The following is a 25,778-nucleotide window of genomic DNA, read 5'->3' on the forward strand; positions in this document are numbered from 1 at the left end:
AGACCTGAACGGTTTAGGCCCCCAATCTTTAACACACGACTTCATCACAAGAGCACAATGATCCGATACCACTCTCGGTTGTACATACTGCTTAGATGCAGGCCATAGATGAAGCCACTCTTCGACACCAAGATTCTATCTAGTCTACTCTTAGCCGTGCCATTAGATTTGAACCAAGTGTACTTTTTACTGACAAAGGGTAAATCCACCAAACCATTATCTTCGATAAAGCAATTAAAACCATCAATCTCGGGCTTGAGCAACCTCTAATCCCTTTCCTTTCGTCTTCACTCCTAACAGCATTGAAATCTCCACAGAAACACCAAGCCAAGTTAACATATGATTGCTTGAGAGTCGTCAAGGCTTCCCACAGAACAACCTTATCCTTTAGGTTACATGCTGCGTAGACATTCACCACTACACACTGACTTTTGGTTTTGAGATGTTGGCCCACAATGGCGATAAAACCATTTCCAACCACATGACTACCATAGGAGAAAGCTTCTTTGTGCCACATTGTTACAATACTCCCTGCCCCATTAACCCCTTCATAGTGGACCCACCCGATATTGCTAACGCCCCATAAAGAAAAGCACTTAGAGTCTGAAAAAGAAAAAAATTTAGCTTCCTGCAGACATAAGAACTCAGCTCCCTCCTTTGCCACAATGTGTCTCAAATACCGTGCTTTCGTCCCCCCTCCCAACCCTCTTATATTGAGATTAACAATAATCATGGACCCACTTTCGTTTTACCCGCCTGGGACTTGTTCTTAACTTCATTGTCCCTTTCCTCCAAACGGTCCAGTTCTCCGACCACTCCCCCTCTTCCCCAGAGCATTGCATTCCCAAGTTTTGGCCCAAATTCCAAATTCTAGCAGATTCAACAGCTTTCTCTTCTGACTTAAAACGATTATTACACTGATTGATGTCATTAGTCGATTCCGCAAAGGAGCAGCGACTTAACCTAGATGAAGAACTTACCCCGTTATGGAGGGACCCGATACCACCATTGGATCTCCATTTCGGTTGGGCAATTCGCTCATCGTGCTCCCTCTGGTGACGAAGTCTACGAAATTCCGGCGAGGTTTTGCTTTCCGCTACTGTGTGGGTTAGTGCCTCACTCCCATTAATCTTCCCGGCTTCACACTCCTCCTGTCGTCGATTCGTACTTCCGCTGGATTGTGGGTCGGAACTTCCCGTCGATGAGTCTTATCCCTCGCTGTATTGTTGAGTTGTGTGGCAAGTAGGGATGGCAAAGCGGGGCAGGCCGTGCGGGCCGGCCCGCGACCCGCAGGTAAAAAATGCAGGGCGGGATGACCTTTTCAACCCGCTAACCCACATTAGCCCGCCCCGCATTAGCCCGCAACCCGCGCGGGCCAATAGCGGGGTGGGGCGGGCTGGCCCGCAAACCCGCAAGAAAAAAATATTGGCACTTAGTAGCAGCAGGGCAACCTAAACTGGGTCATGCCAATTAAATCGATTTCAAACACGATAAAGGAGCAAGACACCAGTCAGAGAAGGAGAAGTAAGCAGGGGTATTTTAGAAGTTACCCGTGACCAAGTCTTCAATTGAGCCAAAAGTTATCTTATTTTTATTGTATTATTTTTATGAAAAATTAATTAATTAATTGTCATTGTTTTAATATATGCAGATGACGGGGAAGATTATAATTATGAAAAAATGGATGAAGGTTCTACTAAGGTGGCATCCAATGTTATTGAAATGGAAGAATGTCAATAATGTTTATGTTTAATGTTTTTCAATTAATGTTTATGTTTAATGTTTTGGAATTAGGTATTTTTAATGTTTTGGAAGTGGAAGAATAGTGATATTTGATATTTATCTTAATGTTTTGATGTTTGACTATATTTGAAAAGGAAGGAAAAAAAATTAGATTTGATAATAACAAATATATAGGTTTAATTTGACAATTTTTTAATAACAAAATATAAAAAAAAAATATTTAATTTAAAAAAAAAACGCAGGCTGGCCCGCAAACCTGCGGGCCAGCTCTTATGCGGGACGGGTCGAGAATTCTAGCCCGCAATAACTTTGCGGGGCGGGCTGGCCCGCTTTGCCATCCCTAGTGGCAAGGGAGGATGCCCGAATCCTTTTCCTGCTGTTGCACCACTGCTGATTGAGCAGCCCTACCGCACGCCCTCAAAGAAAAGCAAGGGTGTGGAAATGGAGATGGAGACATAGTCGCAGTTCCAACCCCTTCCGCGTCACCATCTTTTCCTTCAATTTCCTCTTCGCATTCAGTCGCTGGGCCACCCATACCTTCAGCTTTACTAAGCACACCTAAACCATGCTATCCTTGATTCACTTTTTTGAAACTGAAATTTATCTTACACGAGCAACACAGTTACACTGTCATTGCATGCATAACGAGAAGAGGAGCACGCATGTCATGCACAACACAGTTTTCAGATATTCCTAACTTTATCTCTTTGACCATCAACATGTTGAATGCAATGAATGTAGTCGTTCATAGAAGATAGGTCATTAATATACAGTGCTCATTCATGACGTATATAAAAGAGTGGTTCTAGGAAAGTTAACAATGCATTCAAACAAAGTCTTCATTGAAACAGGTGTTTGCATTGGTTGAGTGGGATTTGATAGGTTTGTGGGTTAGTAGAGTGGTACAAGAGTGAATTTGGTACTTTATTTTTCATGTCAGGTTAGTATTCAGTGACTTTCATAGCGTGCCTAATCGATTAGCACTGAAAAATTACACAACACTTAATTGATTATGTTACTGAAAATAACATAATCGATTGTGTTATTTTCTGGGAGCATAATCAATTATCTGATGTGTGTAAATATGAGCTTAATCGACTATGTTGTAGCAAAATTGATTATGTGTGATTTCTAATTGAAGGTATAGTCGATTATGCTCATGAAAACTTTGGATAATCGATTATGTTGTATTTTGAAGGCAGTGGATAATCGATTATGTTCATATTTTTTTTTCCAGATTTGTGAATTTCTGTTTTGCGTTATTTTTGTTTTTTTTTTAATGAAATGTGTATTGTTTTCGGGCACAAATTCTTCTTTGTCTCAGTTGTGTGTTCTTGTTCTGCTCTTTCCGGTATGTGGTTTTCTTTTTTAATGTATATTTTGTTTTTTGTTTTAAATTTGTGATTTAAAAATGAAAATATTGCTAATAAAATTTATGTTATATTATTTATAATTAAATTAAAAGATTAAATATATTTATCATTGAGAATCATTTGAATGAATTAATTTTAATATTAATCAGAACACATTTAATTTTGTTTTCTGTTTTTAGATTATTCCTTTTGTTTTTTAGATTCTCTTTTTTACAAAAGTATTTTTTTATTACTTAATTGTTTATGAAATAAAAGGTTTATTTTTTTTAAAATTAATAATTTTTTCCCCATCCAATCATTCAATATTTATGCATATTAAAATAATTATTATATATACTAATTTAGATATGTTTTATTAGTTTAAGATATTAATTTATATATGTATACAGTTTTTAATATATACTAATTAAAAGTTAAAATAAATCTTAAGACTTATTATTATTAATATAAATTAATTTTGTTTTATTAATATAAAATAATTATATGCATTATTTAAAATAAAAAATATTAATATAATAATAAAATTTATGTTATATTATTGATAATTGAATTCATAAATTAAATATATTTATTATTGAGAATCCATTTAAATAATTTTTTAAAGTTTAATCTAAAATTCATTTTAAATATAATGCAGTTGTTCTTATTTTATTAGCTCAAACATCTGTTACAATCAAATTTAAAAAATATTCTGGTTATATTTATTGATGAAGACATTTTTATGTTGTGGTGCATAAAAAATAATATATTAATTAATTGGTTTCATTACATCATGCAAATGAAATGTCAAGATAACAACATTTCTCTATCATATCACATTTTGATAACACGAATTATGCAGGTGTATGACTTAGACTTGTCAAATGATGGAGCAATAATGTTATAATGAAATCAAATTTTCACTAATTGAAGAATTGAGAACATTACTTTATATATATATATATATATATATATATATATATTTTAAAAAATAATAAATAATATTAAAATTATCTAAATACATTAATTTAACTAGCAAAATAAAATAATAAATTGAAACATAATATAATTATATTTAAATTTTAAATGATTTTAATTAACTAAAAGGTGCACAAAATTAATTATCACTTTTTTTTTATACACAAGAGTAAATGTGTAATCTTACAGTTAAAAATAATTTAAAATATATTTACAATCATCACATCACTCACATATTTTAATATTTTTTCTTCATACATACACCCTAACATACCACAATCTAAACACCCTTAACTCTCTTTACACTTTTTTCTCAAATCTTCACACTTTCACTTCCTCAAACCTCAACTTTTCACTTTCCAATTCAAACAAAGCAGAACATATCTCATTTCAAACCTACCAAACTTTATTCTCAAAATCACGACATTGCTCACGTACTTCCACCTTAACATATCTCAATCCAAATCCACCAAACTTGTTTCACACTTCCTTCTCAATCCTCCCACTTTCACTCCCTCACATTTCTACTCCCCAATCCAAACAAAACATATTTTTACCTTTTTTTCCACTGCCCATACTTTCAGATCGCACATTCAAATTATTTGTGTGCATTTTAAATTTATTTATTAAAAGAATTACATTGTCATGGTTACATCTTAAATGTATTTTTATGATTTATAGCTATTGTTTGTTAACATATCATTCCTTAATTAGAAAAATGTGTTAGCAAGAAACTACTCTATATTTATCATCATCGTAGCAATAACTTGTTAACATACTTGTAAAAATGAGTGGATCCCTTTTAAACTTAGGAAGAAAAAACAAAATTTTACACCATGGAATCCATTTGGTGGAAGGAAATTATAGATAAGAAATAAGATAATAAATACAAAAACACGTAAACTAAAAAAATCCAGTTTTGACCAAATATCCAGCATCCTGTGTTGGCCGTGAACATTTTAATCATGTCTAGTGTCAACCTCATTTCCGTATTTATAATGTTTTTAATTTTTGGCTACATTCTACTCTCATTTTTAATTTATGATTAAATTATATTATTTTCTAAATTTATTTTCTAAAATATATTTAAATAATTTTTTATTGGATAAATAAACTTAAATTTGTTACATTTCAAATTATAAGTTTGATTATAATAATTTAACTTTTACTATGTGCAAAAAAATAATAGATATATATCTAAATTAAATTAAATTGTAATATTAAGTTCTATAAAAAATAATATTGACTAATTTAAATATATATACATATATATTACACTTTTTTACGTTATTATTAATTGAAGTAAAGAAATAAAGAAGAGAGAGAAGGGAGAGAGTAAAGAGAGAGTATAGACAGAGGGAAGAGAGAGAGAAAAAAAAATAGATATAATTTTGCTTTCATATGATTTAAAATTTTACAATTTTAAATAATTAAAATACTCTCATAAATATCTATAATTTAAATTTAAATTTCTTCAAATACTCTTATAAATTTATACGTGTGGTAACTTCAGATAGATTTTACATGATCTGCATAATACTAAGGCCATTAAATGTTCAACAAAAGATGAAAAAAAAAAGTGAGAAAAGATAAAGTTAGATTGATATTAGATATTGATGTGAAATATAAGACATGATCAACAATGAAAAGGTCATATATATTTACACAGTACTGCAAATGTGAATCAGATTATGGTAATGTTTAATATTTATTAGATCTAAAGGTAGTGAGTGTCAACTTGGCGCAATAATTGTGATTTTTTATTTTCCAAAGGATTTGTAATTTAAGCAAGCCTCTACCCTGCCTTATCTCTATCTAGACGGTTGTGACGTGTTGGATGCCCATGTGATGGCACCTGAAACTGAAACTATTTGTCGATCATAGACCAATGCAAGAACACTTCCTAAAAAGATGTCCACAGTTGGACACATCAATGTGCCAGCACAGAAATTGTCATTTCCCAGTCCCACCACACCGACCCCAAAGACAGCATAGCTAAACTTTTCCTCATCTCATTTTGGGTTGGTCGAGGAGAGCTCAAACTTTCAGTTTTTGTACCAGAAAGATTTCTCTGTTTGTGACTATGCTATGAAAGCTACCTATACAATCCCAACCTAACCTAACATAACCCAACATGTACTTAAACTCACCAATCAAACATTACCCAATATTTTTACAATTTTAACTAACTCTAAAAAATATCAACAATGTAACTCATAACCTTTTTACAAATCCCAGAACTGATCTTCCAGAGAAATTAACCCTCTCACAACTGAGACGATGATAGATTCCTAAATTGGTAGGAGATACATGAGATTTTCATTTGATTGATTAAAGATGAAAACAGAATAAAAAAACTAATCACACACTCTTCTGCAATCTCTAAAACAGATTTACATCCTTCACATCATACATGGAACAATCACATCTATCAAATTTCAGAGCAAAGAACAAAATCACTAAATAATTGAAGAGATAAACCTTAAACGAAGCGGAAGCTAAAGTAACAACAATGTTAAGAAAGTAAAAAAAAAAAGTATAGGATAACCAACACCTGGAATATGTGATCTTGAACAATTGAGCATGGCCGGATGAGAAGTTAAGATGATCTTCATAATTGATATGCAATTCCCATTAAGGAAAAAGAAGGAAATTCCCAATGGAAAGTAGAAAAAAAAAGGGAAAGAAACAAACAGAACCCCCCAGTTACATACATATACATAACAGGTATGCATGCATGCTTATGCCCTGCATCTGCAACTTTTTTGTCAAGTGTGAATGAAAAAAACAAGCTAAGAATCCCTCAGTGAGGGACAAAAAAACCGAAGGCGAAACGAGAGCGAGAGGAAGAACAAGAAGGAGAACCTTTTTTCTTGTTGGAGAGGTGAAAAGTGGGATCAGGTCATGCACTTGAAGCCGCTACAGACCCACAACCAGATGAGGAAAAGGACGGCACAGACGAACAAGTCGAGGAGGAGGAGGACCCAGACGTGTTTCTTCCAGACGTGTTTGGCCTTGGTGTGGCGGTCGTGGGGCTGGTGCTTGAGGGGAGACAGTGAAACGTCGTCGGAAACATCGAGCGTGGCGGGGGCATCGTTGGGTCTCTTCTTCTTCTTGAGGCCCTGCGGCGGAGGGTTGAGTGGGGGTTCCGATCTGAGGCTGCGGTCTTTGGAATCGTAGCGGAGGGCGTCGTCGAAGATGGAAGGAAATTGGGGCTGAAAGGAGAGAGGGGTGAAGTGGTGGTGGGCGTGGGAGGAGGAGGGTAGGGTTTGGCGGAAGGAGGATCGGATGTGGTGGAGGAAGGGGAGGGTTTGGGATTTGAGGAGGGTGTGGTGGGAGATGGCGAAGAAGACGAAGGGAGGGTCCATGAGGAAGGTGTAGGTGCGGTTGTCGACGGTGTGGGTGAAGAGGGTGTGGTTGGGCGGGGCTTGGGCCACGCATTGGGCCGCAAGGGCTTCCATGTTCGGCTCGTTCTCGCTCTGGTGCTGGGCCAGGATGGTGTCCGATCGAGCAATGCAGGCGTAGTGAATCAATTCGGGATTCGAAATCATGGCAATTGTTGTGAAGCTGGGATCAAGAGTTTTTTTGTTTTTATAATTTTTTTCTATAGCATTGGAATTGAATGAATATGAATGATTAGGGTTTTGGTTTGGGCATGGAGGTTACTAAAAATGAGGAGTGATGATTGATGAAAATGAGAGGGTGGCGAGGGTAGGCGATGATGCGACGGGATTGGCTGAGCACCGCGCCCAACCACACCGCAAACCGAACTGTCCTTCTCCTAACCTCTAAATTACCAACTTCTCCTCTCCTCTCTTGTCCCACCTTCTTTCTCTTTATTTTTTATATCCACTTTCTTCATTCCTTTCTTCATTCACTCAACTCAAATCTCTTACCTCCCTTTTCTCTTTCATAAAATACCCTATGTTTCATCATAACAAACTCACCATTTACATCTTCTTCCTCACATCACACCAACTAAGTTTTGTATTCAAAAACAGATCTTACTCTCTCTCCTTCCACTATAATTAATATGTGAGAATTATTCTATTTTTGGAAAGGAATTCAAATATAAAAAAAATTATGCTGGACCAATTTTATCTGAGGTGTTAGTTAGGTTATTTATGGAATTTGAATATAAGAGAATAAATATTGTTCTATTATTTGGAATTTGAAGATGAGATTAGGTTTTATACGCATAAATTATGGATAAATATATTATGAATACTCGCAAGTAGTTTAGTTTTCTTTTTGTTTGAAAAAACACTAAAATTAAATGTTTTAATTTAATATACAATATAAACCGAATCAATGTTCTATATTTCATATTCAATTGTATACTTTTAACTAAGGAAGCTTAAGCCGTATATGTACAAAACACAAATGTATTTTATCACCTATAAAGAAATTATACAAAAAAGGTAAAAATCTGACTTGATCTTAAAAGTTAATAAACTACACATTACGTATCTTCATTCCCCACACGTTTCGTTTCATGAAACGAGTTATACATGACTAACATTCGATTTAATACTTACTCATGCTTAAAATTCTTTATACCTTTTCAAGAATGTGTTTTCGCACAATGAAATCTAGGTATTAAGTATCTTTATATAGGTTGAAAATACAAGTAAAAATAAAAAAGTTGAATACTGGATGAGAATGAATGATGGATGAGAGGAGTTGCAAACCTAATGTATATATCTTAAAAGTTTTAACTTCAACCCTTTGGATCCCAACCATATATGACTTGTTGGCCAAATGAATTAGACAAAAGTATTCCAAAAATGACTTGGTTGCTGGCGACTAGGGAGTTGCCTAAACAATTTTAACGCAAAAGTGGGTCAGGTTCTGGATGATACCAAATAGATGCATGCACAAGACAGAGATTGACGCATCTTACAAATCATGTCGGTCACTCGCAATAACAGTGCCAATACACGCACACTCTCACATGGTACAAATTCCATGTGTCACATGACCCATTCTAAAACCCTTTAAAAAAACAAAAAAGGTAAAAAACTTCTAACAGCACTATACATTGGCGTGGTTCCAAATTGGAGTTCCAATCAGTGTAAAAAATTCCTCGAGAGTGCCTAGCTGAGTTTATGTACCCAATATCATATCATCAAAGGAGTACGGCTTAGACAAGTGAGACATCTGCCTCCTTGAAGGAAACTATTATGACTTAATTATGAGCATGATAATCCTCTAAGTAGCTTGGTATTGGAGAAATCCTTGCGTGGATCATTTATGCAATCTTCATTTCAGCAATAGGGTGGGTCGATGAATGCCCACTCAATGATTTGCTCGTATTGAGTAGCTGCATTTACCCATGTGTAATCTTTTGTCATGCCTCTTAGCATCAATCCCTCCCACGAAGACTTGTGTTCATTGTATGTCTGAATGGCATATCTTAGAGCCTGTCAAAATTAGTAAAAAAGTTAACATCATGGTGACAAAAGTGGAGAAACAATGTTGTCAGAACGTCACACAATTGAGAAAAGTTAGCAAATAGTTCCACATTCCAACATGTCCACCATAGACTGTATGTGTATGGACTGTTAGATGAGATTGGTACACATTCCTTGATGTTTTAGTAACTTGGTATGGCTGTTTATAACATCTAGAGGCCGACAAAGGATTCAGAAAGCCAACCCAATGGTGTCAATTAGAGATTCATGATCCCTACCAAGAACCATTTCATAAGCTATAGTAAACTAAACCAAGCATGCCATGATTGTCAGTAGACTGAGGGTAGCAACCCAATGAGCTCAGACAAGTATATTAAAAGAAATAATGATTACCCATATATATTAGACCATAGCTTCCATCCCAAGATGGTCCCTTCCCCCATACACAACAGGAAGAGGAAGACACTCACAATACGAACACTGCTAGAAAATGTAACTGTAGTAATTATGTAAATAGGACAGATATATGTTATGGATTTATGTTAATCACACTAACTTCTTAAAAATTGAACTTTAAACCTAACTCAACCCTACAAAACCAGTAACTTCTAAGGTGATGATTATTCCCACTTATATACTTATATACTCTAAATTGACCTTATCTTTAATCGGATCTCCAACATACTCCTTCACATCACATTGAGACATAGACATCTCAAGATATTTGTGTATATTCTTGTAATTATGTGTGATTACCATTGTATTAATGGCTCCAAATATACATATATGCATTGCTTCGTAATTCAAATACACAGAATTCATCTCATGTATCTCGTCCTTTCTTCTCAACACAACCTTTTGATAATAAACAAGGCAAAAGACAACTCCAGTCTTCATATCAATTTGCAAAAGACATTATATAGAATTATCAAAATTAAAATATTAAGATGCTGTCAAAGTATGCTTAATAAAAAAACAATGAATCTGAATGGCAAGAAATCAAGCTTACCGTTAACATGCTCTCTTTTGTTAGTGGAGAAAACGTCCACCTGTCAGTGAAGTTCAAAATTATATCAAACAATATATGATGAGCATATTCATTTTGTATGAGTTGAGTCCTGGGATTGTTAACTTTCATTTGACATATCACAAAAGCTAACCGTTTGTAATTGGAAGTGTTACATGTCTCATTTTATCCAGGCTTGTACAGGCTTATGAAAGTTTATGTCACTTAATAGACTTACATTACTTTTACAAATTTAAACTATTTCTAATCACTGTATTATACTTAGTAATCAGCATAGGAAATCTCTTACTTCCATGATTCACAGCCAGAAATTTAAATAAGAGCCACGCTTAATATACACGTTCTATATTTTTACTATGATATAACTGTGTTAGTTTCACTGGGACCAAATACATGCTAGGTTTATTAAGAAAATATGGCAATGGATATTTGAAGAATAAAAAATCAAAGCTCATGGACAACATACCCAGTGCTTTCAGCTTTGCTGTCTTCAGTATATGGACTAAAATTATGAACAGTATCCTGAATAAAGAGAAAGTCGTTAAGGCAAAGAAATCATGTTGAACAAGTCAATTTCTTATATTTTCATGGCTTACTCTTAGGCCCCCAGTTTCATGAACTACGGGTATAGTTCCATATCTCATTGCATACAACTGATTCAGTCCACAGGGCTCAAACGCAGATGGCATCAACAATATATCACAGCTGACAAACCAGGAGTACAGTAAGAAGCAGATTGATGTAGATTCAGTATGGAAATTTTTAATGACCTCAAATTTTCCTATAAAGGATTCATAGATTTTTGGATTACCCTGCAGTTATTTTATGAGATATTGGAACATTAAATCCCACCCAACCCCGAAATTTATCTCTATAAACGGACTCTGTTGCTCTCATCCAGTCTTCATAAATAGGGTTTCCTGACCCAAGCATTACCTGCAAAAAATAACTAGAGGCTGTCAACCATATAGGAGGGTCACAAGCATACAACACATTCCTCAGAACTTCCATATTATAATTACATCTATCAATTAGAATTCAGGAGGCCTCAACTTCTCTCAAATGAAATTATTCACACAAGGAGGTTGCATTTGAAAAATGATCAATCGTTTTATTCTATAGTAAGTATCGAGATGTTTAAAATTTTAGTTTGTATATTCTGCAATGTCTCAAGATATATTTTATACTCTACAAGTAAACAGCCTACATTTAGATATCACCACTCCATGGATTTAATTATTTGCGACAACGTGTGTTTATAGAACAGATATACAAAATAACTTACAAACTGAACATCCGCTTCCATGAGCTCTGGCATTGCCAAGCGGATCAAGTCAATACCTTTCTGGTAGTCCAGTCTTCCAATGAACCCAATCTGCAAGTTTCAGCAATAGTCAATACCAGAAAGTAGGGGTGGTCATGGATTGGAAAATCCAATCTAGATCCCAACTTAAAATCCATATCCATTTTAACTAGATCAAATTTATTTGAATTTTTTTTAAATCCATTTAAAGTGGATGAAATCTAGATTATATTCATTTTGTTAATTAGATTAAATTCACTTTATCAATTACATTAAATCATTTTGATATGAACACAACTAAGTTGGTTCGAATTGGGCCTAAGCCGACTCAGCCTGGACGCGGACCAACTCGGCCCAAAATTGGACCAATTTAAATCAACATTGTCCCCCTCGACTCAACATGGGCCTGCCGACTCCACTTGACATTAGCCTTGACTCGATTCAACATCGACCCGAACAAATTCGGCTGGACATGGGCTCAAGCCGATTCTGCTCGATATCGGCCCGAGCCCGCTCGTCACAACATCGCCTCGGGCTCGGTCGACTCGACATCGCCGCGGGCCTGCTTGACCCGACAACAGCCCAGGACCGCTCGACCCGACAGCGGCCTGAGCCCCTCGACCAAACATTGATATGGGCCCGCTCAACCCAACATCAATCCGGGCCCGCTCAACCCAACATCGATCCAAGCCTGATCAGCCTGACGTCGATTCGGGCCTGCTCGACTAAAAATCGACTCGAGCCACCCTCGGCCTGACATCAACCCGAGCCCGCTCGACTCAACATCAACCCTGACCCCGTCGTTTCGATATTGGCCCGGGCCCGATAGACTCAATATCGGACCCGAAAGACTCAAGTCGACATGGGCCTGAACCGGCTCAACTTGACATCAGCTCGACCCGACTCTGCTCTACATTGGCTAAGGCCAACTCGGCTCGATATCAGCTTTGGCCGACTCGTTTCAACATCGGCCCACGCCCTCTCGATACAATATCGTTCTGACATCGCCTCGTGCCCACTCGACTTGACATCGGCCCGAGCCCGCTCGACCCGGTATCGGCCCAGGACCGCTCGACCCGACATTGGCCCGAGCCCCTCGACCAAAAATTGATTTGGGCCCTCTCGGTACAATATCGTCCCTGGCCCGCTTGACTCGACATCATCTCGAGCCGATGTTGACCCACACCAGCTAGGCCCAAAATCAGCCACCATCCACTCGACTTAACATCAGCCCGAGGCGACTTAGTTGGACATTGCCCGGGTCGACTCGTCTCTAGATGGGTCTGGACTGACTCGTCTCTAGATGGGTTTGGACTGACTCGTCTCGACATCGACCCGAACATGGGCTCAAGCCGATTCTGCTCGATATTGGCCCAAGCCCGCTCGTCCCGACATCGCCTCGGGCCCGCTCGACCCGACATCGCCCCGGGCCCGCTCGACCCGACATCGTCCCGAGCCCCTCGACCCAACATTGATCTGGGCCCGCTCGACCCAACATCAATCCGGGCTCGCTCGACCCAACATTGATCCAGGCTCGCTCGACCTGACGTTGATCCGGGCCTACTCGACTCAACATTGACTCGGGCCCACTCGGCCCGACACCAACCCGAGCCCGCTCGGCTCGACATCAACCCTGACCCTATCGTTTCGATATTGGCCCGGGCCCGCTAGACTCAATATCGGACCCGAAAGACTCAGTTCGACATGGGCCTGGACCGACTCGGCTCGATATCGGCTTTGGCCGACTCGTTTCAACATCGACTCGGGCCCTCTATGTACAATATCGTCCCTAGCCCGCTTGACTCGACATCAGCTCGAGCCAATGTTGACCCACACCAACTAGGCCCGAAATCGGCCAGCATCCACTCGACTTAACATCGGCCCGAGGCGACTTAGTTGGACATTGCCCGGGTCGACTCGACTCCAGATGGGTTTGGACTTACTCGTCTCGACATGTGCCCGACTCTGTTGGACATGGGCCCAGGACGAATTGGCTCGACATGGGCTCGGTGCCGACTCAACCTGGTCTGGGTGCCAAATTGACTTGGGCTTTGGTTGACTCTACTCGACTTGGCCCAGGGTTGACTCGGCTCGACTTTGGCCTGGAACGACTTGGCTCAATTTTGGCCCATACTGACTCGATTTGACTTGGGCCCGGACGTCTTGGCTCGACATGGACTTGGCTCGACTTTGCTCAACCTGGGTTCGGATTGTCTTGGCTCAACCTGGATCGGCCCAAGTCAAATCCAACCCAAAATGCAATTTGGATAATCCAAAAATGTATTCAATCTATATCTAATCCATATCCAATTAAATGGATTGGATTTAAAATCCAAAAATATGGATTTGGATTTGAGATAAATCCATTTAAATGGATTAAAACTAATATGGATTTGGATAATTATGGATTGGATTTTGTAATTTGGATTTTCTGCCCCCCTTACCAGAAAGAGTGAGCACTAATTTTGCATGCAGATAACAAACTTACCAATGGACAATCAGACCTCACTGGAAGACCCAATTCCTTCTGCAAAGCATACTTGCATTTGGCCTGTACATTACACATAATTACGATAAGAGAATTTCAGCTAATAAGATACAAAGGAAGGGTGACAAAGGGAAGATGTAAAACCTTCCCGGAAAGGTCATCAGCAGAGTAGTTGAAAGCAATATGTTTATCACATGATGGGTCCCATTCAGTGACGTCAATTCCATTTGTGATCCCTGGTCAACATTAAAATTGTAATGATTTTTTGAGCATCAAGGCACATCATTGAGTAAGCAATTGACAATGTAGTATTGTTTTGCTTTCGAATTCACATACATTGACTCAGAACTACTTGTACAGCTGAAAGCATCAGGAAACATCATGAAAAAAATAAAATAATGACAAAAGAAGCTTCTGGACTTTGTGATGTTTAGGAAAATAACAATTCATTTGCTACTAAGTTGATGAATTTGTGAAATCAAATTGGTATATTATTCTGACAATAAATTAGAATGACTTTCAACAATTTCCTGTTCAAAATACAGGCCAGTATCATTACAACAGATTCTATGGCACAAGTCAAGACAAGATAGCAAAACAAATAAACGAAAACTCAACTTTGCAAGTACAAAGCAAAGCATTAGTATTTTCTTCAAATTCATTACCTAATTTACTTGCAAGAAGTTATCTGAACAATACAAGTTGATGGAAAAGTAAAACAGAAAACGAATTCAACCCTCCTTACCTGTGGCCCTTTTCCCTGTTTGGTAGATAAGCCCCTGCTCCTCAAGTTGTCTATTTTATCTTAATGATTTGTCATCAATGCCACACTTACCTTATGTTTGGATGAGAGGATGAAAATAAAGGAGGAAAGAATTTGTTATAATTACTTCAAGTGCTTTCTTTATTAGTCCAAAACATTTCTTTCCACTTTTTCTTCAATTAGAAACGATAGAATTTTTCAAATTTCAAAAGTTTTCATTCTCCTCTATTTTCTCTCTCCTTCCGAACAACAAACATGGTATTATGCTTGAATGATCCTAACATGACATGCTTCAGAAATTGGCATGTTTCACTCAACTGAACACACTCACTCTCGATTCTTAGGAAATTGTAGAGCATACAGAAAACTAGAAGACTTCTCATTATCTTCTAAAAAACAGAACAAAGGTTCTATAAATAATTCTGTCTTCCAACAAAACTTCTTTTCCTAAGTCACAATCAGATAAGCAACAACTAAAATAACTTTAATTCTGTTCACAAACTGTTATTACATAACACCAATGATCAAAGCATCACATTATTTTTGGTGTGTGGATAGAAACCATTGTCTATTAAAATTAGTCAATGAACAAAAAACAACTATTCAAAAACTGAGGTGTGATATTTCAGAAATTGAAAGTTGGTCTGGGTTCTATTAATTTTTTATGAAAAAAAAATCTTGCATTAGATATACAAATATGAAAGTCTTCTAATCAATTCAATAGAATACTTCTAGTCACATTAGTGCCTTGTGGTACAAGCTTTTTGCCATCAAATCGAGTAAATATGAAATACTACTTTGAGCTTTCGAATAGGATTTGATTCACAGCAGAGAAAAAAAATACTTAAGATAAGCATTGTTCATTAAGTTGAGAAGATCAAAAGGTTCCTGTTTAACAAGAATAGCAAAATTTATTAATCACCCTATTGATTAGTTTTCGTAAGACACTGAAATAAAGCTTACTTTTCTGAGTGTCAAACTATCAAATGTATAAAATATATAATCTGAAACTTCATAATAAATACAGATTTGCACTGAAGATAATTATTTGGCCCAAGATTGGGTTTAACTTTCTCAAAGAATTAGTGTGCTTTAGGAGTATAAATAAACCACATGTTACCAACTCTAAAATTTCAGTCACAAATAAATCTTTCAAAGGATGAGCTTCAAAATGTATGCTATAAGAAAGAGAATGTTAAAAAAAAGCATACCACTGAGAATACTTTTTCGACCATTTAATAATTCATGTAGACCATTTCCACCTTCACTTGTAGTTATCTCCCAGGAATAGCCCTGGAAAAGAGAGGCAGATCTTTATGCATTGCATATCATTACATAGTAAATACAAGACAATTGTCTTCTACAATATTGATAATTTGTTAGATATCATAGTGGTGTATGGTTTTAACTTCAGGGTGGGTGATAAAGAAACACCCAATATTTGACACGATAAAACAGAAGGGAGCAGAATATGTAGTTTGCAGTATTAGTACCTTGCTTACTGTCACAATCCGGTCAGCTGTAACAACAGCACCTTTTAGAAAGTTGACAGCTTCACCTGTGTCAAGAGCATGCGTCCTTGCCCACGTAGGGAACACCCATTCCAGTGCTCCATACCATTCTGTAGGCAGCCCCAAACTACTGTATGTAATTGCAGGTTCCACTCCCTAACATATAATTTCATCAGCCTCTTTGCTGATATAAATGACTAAAACATATGTTACAAACTTCCCGAATTAATATCAATATACATTATATTTGGCAAAGTATTATGAAACCTATTTGTAGCATTACCTATCAAAGACTACATTATTTTCCAAGACTTCCCTACACAAATTAGCATCTTTGATATGCATGCACTGCCACTGTCATGTTCAAATCATTCATTTCAATGTGAGAACAACCAACACAATTGTATTTTACGTATTAATAAAGTCCTCACACCAAGATAAAAGTAATAATTTCAGTTTTTAACAACGAACCTTTTATTGTTGGCCATTCAGGATCTATCTGTCTAATTTCTAGAATGTGACTTAATGAACACTAATAAGAGGCAGCCAAGCTGAGGGCATCTAGATGGAAAGTATAAAATATAACTTATAGAGACCCTTGTTTTGTTGATGATGCTTGAAATGTCATTTTAAGAAACAGATAGATTAAAGCATGATGTTATTTTGCTGCTATTAGTAATATCTCTATCTAGTAAAATAAAATAAAATGAAACATCTTACCTGATGTGCTATATTATGTATCACTAATATACTGCGAGCATCCCTATATACCCCATGTGGACGATACTTCGCTGCCAAAAGTCTGCACCAGAATCAAGTACTAGGCTCATCCTCAGTAAGACAATAATATCTTCTTAGATAAATCACAAAATGCTCCAAAGGAAACTTTAAAATGTGAAAGCCACATGCCATAATGAAGCGTAATTATAACTAAATGCATAAATTACAACTGAATGGATTAAAGTATGACACATCTTGATCTCTGGAAGGTAGTGCGATTGAAGCATCTATAATGAGAGGAGACCATAATTCATCTAATTATAGAAAGGGAAGTGTAAAGTTTCCAAAAATAAAGAACAAATTGCATGACTTTAGTGGAACCATTGGAAGAAAGACAGATTTTAATAAGGCTGTATTTGCTCTTTTATTTTTAGTAAAGAAAAATATTGACAGAAATCATAAGCTTTGGGAAACACACAGTATTTCTTCATTTGAAAAAGAAAAGGGAGGGGGAAAGAGAGATTGGTAAAAGGGTGGATAAAGTTAGGTATGCATACACTGGAACTAGGCTGGCATGCCAATCATTAGCAAGGAATAAACATTTTTCTCCGTAAGTGAAACCCCCCAATGGAAGCACCAATGGCGCTTCACACGCTGCATGGGAAAGTAAAGTGAACCGAAACTGTAAAACCAAATGAGAAAGAAGTTCATCATTATTCTTGAATGTATAATGGTAATCTAGCATCAAAGCTAGAATTAACAAGAATATACCTGATTATCCCCAAAAGTCCCAAACTTGTCCCCATACGGATTCCCTGGTCTATGGAACGAGGGGTGGTCCACAAATACCTGAAACAACAAGGTAGAAGCACCAAGCATCATCCGCTATGAAACAAAGTAGATCCTACGATGTAAGAAGTCAAAGGGTTTTGAACAACTCAATAGTAACAAAAGCCAAAATCCAAAAATTCTAACTTCATACCCAATCAACCCCTTCCCTATACTCATGGAAAAAGCCAACTTCTTGAGCACCTCCAAAGCACGACACTTTGGTGCGTTGCTCCAGATCAACTGCCCCAGCAAACTTAGCATCCTCAGAAGTACCATGAATGTATCTGGGCGTGACAACCATCACACGGTGCCCGCGAGCCGCCAGAGCAATTGGCAAAGAGCCACAAACATCAGCAAGACCACCAGTCTTGGAATATGGCGCAGCTTCAGCAGTCACAAAAATAATGTTGTGGGACACTCTAGTCTCGGCTTCCTCTTCACCTGTATCCTTAATCCCAGGTTTTTTAGCCAAGTCGCTACTAGAGTCTTCCTCAGCTATTGCATGTTGCACACTCATCAACTCTTCAAGACCTGTGACACTTTCAAGAACTCTTCAAGACCAAAAAATAACATCCTCTAAATGAAACTTGGTGGATGCAACACTATTCTTTATTGTGATCGTAACATAACAAAATTGATACACCATATTTTCAATCCTCTAAAAAAGCAGAGGAGTTTAACTAACAAAATTGAATTAGAACAAGCCCATAGAGATTTTCGCATGCATGAAAATGAAATGAGTAAAAAAAATAGTTTTTATTAATGTGGAAATGAAAAGGTAATGAAAGAAAGAAAGGTATCTAACCTGACTCCGGAATCAAGCGAAAGCCAACGAGATAACCAAAATCGTCGGTTTCTCTGGCCAGCACGAGACCTCTATCATCTTTGGGGGAAGAGACAACTTTTTCTTCAAAAGCGAAGGGACCGTCTTGCGAAGCAGCGCCGCCATTGTGAGCAGAAAACAATCGGAAGTTGCGATTTCTTGAATTTCGTATTAACGGAAGAGGGAAACGCAGCTGCCTTAGTGATGGTGATGATGATGATGCGCATAGATGCGGATGTAGAAGAGCATGGAGTTGTAGAGAGTCCATGAGAAGAGAAGTCTGATGCAGGAGGGAAGGGATCGTGAACCAAGAAGAAAAGTGGCTGCGAAAAGAACAAAAAGAGGCTCTCAAACACTACACACTTCACATGACGTATAAATTTGATTTGGAAAGAGATAATGTACATCGCGTCAGATCCAGAAAAAGCGCCAAAATGCATAACGACCATAGATTGTTTCCCCTTTTATTTTCCACGTATATAATCAAAATCCAAAATTATTATGCTAATAATGTAGTTATACATATGTCTTAATTAGTTTTAACTTTCGTAGTTATTATTTTAATTTTATTTTTCTGACTCTTTCATCTCTTGCTTAAGCTATGAGAACATCAAAACATAAGATGCATCGTAACGTTTATATTATTAAATGTGTATATTTTATCACTATCATCTTGTCCCATTTTAAGAAGTTAAATTTTAAATTCTTTTTATTTTTTAACATATATAAGATAGGTGTTTATATTGTAATAATAATTCTACGGATAAAAAGTATATTGTAATAATAATTACATATTAAATGCATATATAACAAATCTTATTTATGATATCATAATTTCTATGTTGTCAGTTACTTATAATTTAATGTGATATTTTCATCCGTTCAATCTTCCACCCCTTATTTAATGATAACTTTTCTGACAAAACAAGTTTCATATCCCGTTGTAACTAGATAAGAGAGAAAAAAAAAAACACTGGCGGTGTAGGGTGTGCAAAAATTATCCTTTATCAAGTGATTGGGAACAACGGAGAGAGAAAAAAAATCTAAGGTGAGAAACAAAAGTAAAAGTGTTCTATTTTTGGAAATATGTATCTGTCGCTTTAGTTTTTACAGAACAACTATTTTGGTTTATGGTTAATCCCATGGGATTAATGAAGCACCAGTATGATAGTATTCAACACAACAAACAAACAAGGTACATTTTTCAAAATGAAAACAAAACACTCGTGCAAATACTAATTCCCTTTAGGGAAAACAAAATTCAAACATTTTCTCAACATGGGGTTCCTAGACATTACAATCCCAGTTTTGGGGTGGTTCAGGACGAGGGATTATATTGTCCATGACACGACAACAACACAACATATTAAACTGTCCTTGAACAGCACCATTGCATGTGAACGACCAAAGTTCAGAGCATGCTGTTATTTAGAAAAATATGCTATTATTAGGATATTTAGAAAAATAAATAAATTAACAAAGTCACGTCCAACCATTGGTTCCAAGGGGAAGGGCCCAATCCTCAATGTGAACATTATCCGGGCTGCCACCTGAAATCCGTCTAGATTGGAGGCGAATTTCATTAATATTTGGGCTTGGACTTCTTGGGAACACATGAGCTGCAGTGGGCCCACCAGAGCTAGATGAGTCACAGGGTAGCCCCATAGAACTTCTCCTCGTGGACGAGTTCCAGTGAGGCCCAGGTGAACCCCTATGCTTAAACGGGCCTTGACTACGAGCCTTGGCCTTTGCAGACTGGGTTGGGGCCATGTAGCTAGGTACACCTGCACTGTGGTGGCGCTGGTGGTGCCTATTGGATATTGGGCTTGTATCAAAAGATTCTCGGTGGATGAGGCCCATGTTAGCATGAGCTGAGTCCAGTGTTGCAGCCATGTCCATTTCAACTGTTTTTTCTTCAGACATGTCATCAGTGGTGGAAGCTGTGGTAGCAAGAGTTCTATAAAGGTTCTCCCGTGGCCCAAAGTGCCTTGAGTTGTGTGATTGTGATAACATCCAGCGTTCCAACCAGTTCCAATCCATTTGGGCTCTTTCACGCTCATTCGTATAGCTTCCAATATCATCACCATTTGGGTCTATGTGCATGTATTGCTTCTGCTGCTGCATACAAAATCATCAACAATCAAAAATGAAAATGCATTTAGGATTATGTCATGTTATACAGTGGAGACATCATGCTAAATTTTTGAAAAACTTAGATACTTGTTCCTTAAAGATTGAACAAAACTACATGTTCAAGACTGCTTGATTTTGGAAGGACAAAAATGAATACCTGGCAGTTGAAAGCGTAAGCAAGAGCTCTCTCCCTCTTCATTGCAGCTTCATGTTTCCTCAAATCATTTTCCTTGATCTGTTGGCTACTTTGGCGCCTGCTGTCCCAAGTATCCATGTCTAACATTTTGATGGGGCTCAAAAGCAGCTTAGGTTGTTCTTGTTCCTCTAGATCTCTTTGGACCTGTTCCTCAACTCTTCTCTGAAACTTCTCTTGAGTCAACTGGAGTCTTCGAGCTCTTACTCTTGCCTGTACTCGGACTAATGCATGCATGCATCGCATTGTCATCTGCGCTTGCTTTCTCACATTGTGTCCCCTCACTAGCGCTTGCAGCCTCACCAATCCCTTCAAAGCCCGCAATGCACGCCGAGCCTGCAGAGTTCAACGATACTAATGTTTGGTGAAAAAAAAAATGATGACTTGAGTTGTTCAATCATCAGTAATCTCAAAGAACAAATCCAGTGATCAAGTTATTTACTTGTTCGTTCTTTACTAAAATGATCAAGGAAATAATTTGCATGAGCATAGACACAATCAGTCAAAAGCTTATACAGTGATTAACGGTATAATTTTGTGCTGAACTTATCGCAATAGTTAATACCATTCTGAGCTTGTAACTAATGCAGCCACGCAAGAATTTCTAAAGATGAAGCAAGCTATTGATGAGAATGCATAGATAGTGTACTTGCAGATAACCCCATTATTATGCTATTCCGTACACTGAATTCAATAAATATTCCATTAAGTTCTCCATTTATAAATTATAAATCAGCGTGAACTTCAATGATGTTAGCAGAGGAAGGCGATCATATTGTACTGCAAGTGTCATTCATGTCTTATAAATACAACTGCAAAACTTTGGGGGTGGGTGGCGTATCTATGGTCCATACCAAACCAATTAACTGACCTGCTACACTGTGATATTAAACAATTAACAACAACTTTACCCAAAGGAGGAAAAAACTAATTACTCGGTTTGTAAGAGAAGGACAAAGGAGGACATACTAGGTAACCTCTGTAGTACGATTGAATGAGTATTACAGCTCTTTCCTCCGTGGATTGCCGTCCATAACCTGCCAATCTCACAACTCTAGCGGCTGCTTGAGCAGCTGCTACTGCGGCTTCGGCAGCGGCAGCAGTTGCTGCTGCAAAGGCAATAGCATGGCTTCTATCTTCAGTCACTGGTGTTGACGTGGCACTCCCTTCATATGTAATATCCGGAGAACTCTCTGCAGGAAAATGCTCCAAGGACACCTCCTCTGGCGCCTCGTGCTGCCATTGCCCTTCCTTGTTGTCTTTCTGAAAGTGGAAACCCCAACATCCATCATGTCCTAATTAGCAATCATTTGGGAAATCAAGGAGTAACAAAATATGAAACAGAATGTGTTTTGTTAATTAACATGATGGAGATCTATCATGGGAAGCACATGATGGTCAAGATGAATGATGTGATGGGTTGGGTTGTATGATAACTATGTGACACGAATACTGGTAAAATTATTTGATACATCTTCACATGATAGGGGACCATATTCGCATAATTACACACTGTATTGGGTCGATGGTCCTAAGGATCAGGTCACTCATTTTTTTTATGTGGAAGCACAAAAGACAACAACAACAACTAAGAATTCCACTTACTGTACACAGGAAGGTGCTATTAGCCTTCAATGTGTAAGGTAGAACGCAGTGATAGCATTAATTATGCTGCACTTAAGCAATTTCTACTTTCTTCTAGGTTTGTTGGGGATTGAGTAAAAGGTCATGATCATGACTCGTGACTGATTCAATAACTTTGGAGCTGAATCGGTATTAATGACGTGATACACACAATTAACTCCTCCACCTATAAGATACAATAAATAATCCCTTCAAGGTTAACTAGTGTGTTTCTATAAAATGCCACCATTACATTAATGACCTTAGTTTTAAAATTACTGATTAATAAATTTGAACAATCTTATTACAGCAATCGATGCACACATAATCATCAAACTTAACCAGATTAGTTTTTAACATAACATAAGATGAAAGAGACTCCTCTAAGTAGAATGAAACATTCTTAGAATTTCATCGTACGAAAATTAATACCTTAAACTAGTCTTCAAATAATGTCATTGGAAAAAAATCAGTTGGTTAACTCCCATCCTCAGTCTTTCATTGTGATAAAAGGCAACAAACATGAAAATTTTTAACTGGATAATAATAGAATCATTCTTTACAACATTGTTATCCATTCCAATTAATTTTTTTTTTAAAACGATGGCTTGTTTGCGAAAAATGAAAAAACCCATTAAAATGGAAATCTTCAAACCGTGAAAAATGGCGAGAGTTTCATTATGCTTACAGAACTCCAATGAAAATCGAAAATCCTAATTCAGAAAAACCAATTTAGACGAATGGAAAAGAAGAAAACAGAGAGAGTATGAAAGTACAATGTGATAAAAATTGTGAATAGAAGATAATTGTGTGAGAAGAGAGGGAACAGATAACCTTCTTCTCCGGCACCGGCGAGTCCTTAGAAGAGGATTTAAAAACTTTTTTGACGGAGGAGAACCAGCTGCCTCCTTTCTTCCCCATGGTTGAGGAAATAATCTGCTTCTTAAGCCGACACAACCACCATCATCATAACCATCACGTGCATTACAAATTCAGACACGACAGAACAGCAGAAGATGATTTGTTTCCATCGTATGTTTCATTGGAACAACCAAAAACATCCTAGGACACGGAACGCTACGCGGCGTGTAATGGTGTGAAGTGGTGTTTGGACATTAGTTGGTATTTTTGAGATTGAAGAGAGAGGATTTAGAAGAGTTGCGAAATGTAAAGTGGAGTGATGCAGAAACAGAGTTGAGAGGAAGAAAGAAAGAAGAGATTGTGAGTTTTTACATGAGAATGAGGTGAGATTGAGAGAGACAGATTTGTTAGTAACCGTATTCACTACAGTGGGAGAGAAAAGAGAATCTAGATAGCAGCAGAAAATAATAATATGCATTTATAATCTTATTTAATGTTATTAATTCAACTTTCTCCACCTGATTTAAGAAACAAGCTACTTCATTTAATGGTGTCTCAGTAGTTAAACCTTTTTCTTTTCAATTATATCTTTATTTTCATTTTAAAGTTGTATTAAAAATATAAAAAAAGAAAATAGTTTTCTTAAGTTAAATTTCAATCTTAAACAACTACAGATAAATGGTTTATGCTCAATGTCTGTAAATCGTTTAATATAGAAATTTCATGTTTACAATCTGTCACATTTATTCATTAAATTGACTGTTTTAGAATCATTGTTACTTCACTCCTCAGAACACTTAGTTACAGTGTAATGGTTTCAACTATAGTATTAAAATAATAATTACTAAATAATATTATATATAATATCATAATTTATAATATTGAAAAAATTAAAATATTTAATATTTAATTGTATGCAAAAGTTTAAATCTAGGCTTCAATAATAAATATCAACACTTACTATTGTTATTGTTATTATTATTATTATTAAAGTTATGTAAAATATCAAATAAAATCAGTTTTTGGATAATCTTGTTATTGGATAATCGTGTAATGATATGAAGTGGTGTTTGGACATAATATCAGTTTTTGGATAATCTTGTTATTGGTTTAAACAATTTTATATTAAGTTTTTTATTAGCCATTGTGAACTATTTTTATTGGTTTTGTCTTTAGGCCAAATTCTTATTAATTTTAATGAACTACTTAATATGTTTACAATTTTTTTTTGGTTGAATTGGTTTTGTAGTTTGACCGATCACTTCAAGTTGATTTTCAAAATATTGATAAATATAAAACATTATCCATTAAATACTAATTTATTATTAATTAAAAATTGTAAAAAAATATAATTTAAATATATATATACCATTATATAGAAAGAGATACACCATTTTGCTAACTTTTTTTATGTAATTTTAAATAATTTGTTTATTTATTTAATAAAATAAATAATTGAATAATTTTTTTATTTCAAAATAACTAAATAATTTTTTTTCAAAAATATCGACTGTGTAATTTTCTTTAATATTATTTTAAAAAATATATATTAAATTCTATTATTTTTAATTAATTATTCATAAAAACAATAAAATTATAAAAATTATAAAATTGTATATATTTTAATATAATCAAAATGTGGATACGTGTTTTTGTTAGTAAATAAAAAAAGATTAAACCAAATTAAAATCACCTAAACATAAGTTAAACCCATTCTTATAAATTCCATAGAGTTTAATTTCAAATTTTGAATGTGTTACCTTTAAATTTGATTAGATTAATAGAAAAAGCCAAGTAGTGAAAAGGATTAATATTAATCATAAAATTAAAACAAAGGAAATCATGTGATCTTTTCGGAAAAGTTATATAACTTTTCTATAGCTATGTGATTATAAAAAAACATTTAATTTTATCCTCATATCTATCTATATATGTATATATATATATATATATATGATTATTGCTATATGATAAATAACCATCACTTCTTATCACGAGAATAATAAATTTTGAAA

General features: G+C 36.1%; 3 protein-coding genes across 4 annotated transcripts; all 3 read right to left on the reverse strand.

Moving 5' to 3' along the window:
• Positions 1–6,521: 6,521 nt before the first annotated feature.
• LOC137820283 (SNARE-like superfamily protein) lies at positions 6,522–8,072 on the reverse strand. The gene has a single exon (XM_068624269.2). The coding sequence runs from the start codon at positions 7,622–7,624 to the stop codon at positions 6,971–6,973; it is 654 nt and encodes a 217-aa protein (XP_068480370.1). The 5' UTR covers positions 7,625–8,072; the 3' UTR covers positions 6,522–6,970.
• An 857-nt stretch (positions 8,073–8,929) lies between these two features.
• On the reverse strand, positions 8,930–19,336 carry SS1 (glycogen/starch synthase, ADP-glucose type). The gene is made up of 15 exons (XM_068624453.2): positions 18,936–19,336; positions 18,282–18,661; positions 18,071–18,148; positions 17,857–17,981; positions 17,300–17,381; positions 16,562–16,735; positions 16,280–16,361; positions 14,450–14,541; positions 14,306–14,368; positions 11,800–11,889; positions 11,326–11,450; positions 11,111–11,219; positions 10,981–11,036; positions 10,497–10,536; positions 8,930–9,496 (listed from the first exon to the last, which is right to left on the reverse strand). Exons 1-15 carry the CDS (start codon positions 19,219–19,221, stop codon positions 9,341–9,343), a joined length of 1,938 nt encoding a protein of 645 aa, XP_068480554.2. The 5' UTR covers positions 19,222–19,336; the 3' UTR covers positions 8,930–9,340.
• An 850-nt stretch (positions 19,337–20,186) lies between these two features.
• On the reverse strand, positions 20,187–24,216 carry IQD21 (IQ-domain 21). 2 transcript variants are annotated; one of them, XM_068625829.2, is made up of 4 exons: positions 23,737–24,216; positions 22,249–22,542; positions 21,244–21,615; positions 20,187–21,068 (listed from the first exon to the last, which is right to left on the reverse strand). In XM_068625829.2, exons 1-4 carry the CDS (start codon positions 23,821–23,823, stop codon positions 20,436–20,438), a joined length of 1,386 nt encoding a protein of 461 aa, XP_068481930.1. In that variant the 5' UTR covers positions 23,824–24,216; the 3' UTR covers positions 20,187–20,435. The 2 variants fall into 2 exon arrangements, with proteins under 2 accessions (XP_068481930.1, XP_068481929.1); XM_068625828.2 differs by having other exon boundaries at positions 20,187–21,071.
• Between the last annotated feature and the right edge of the window lie 1,562 nt (positions 24,217–25,778).

Source organism: Phaseolus vulgaris, chromosome 9 (genome assembly GCF_051622355.1).
Source record: "Phaseolus vulgaris cultivar YP4 chromosome 9, ASM5162235v1, whole genome shotgun sequence".
Lineage (NCBI taxonomy): Eukaryota > Viridiplantae > Streptophyta > Magnoliopsida > Fabales > Fabaceae > Phaseolus > Phaseolus vulgaris.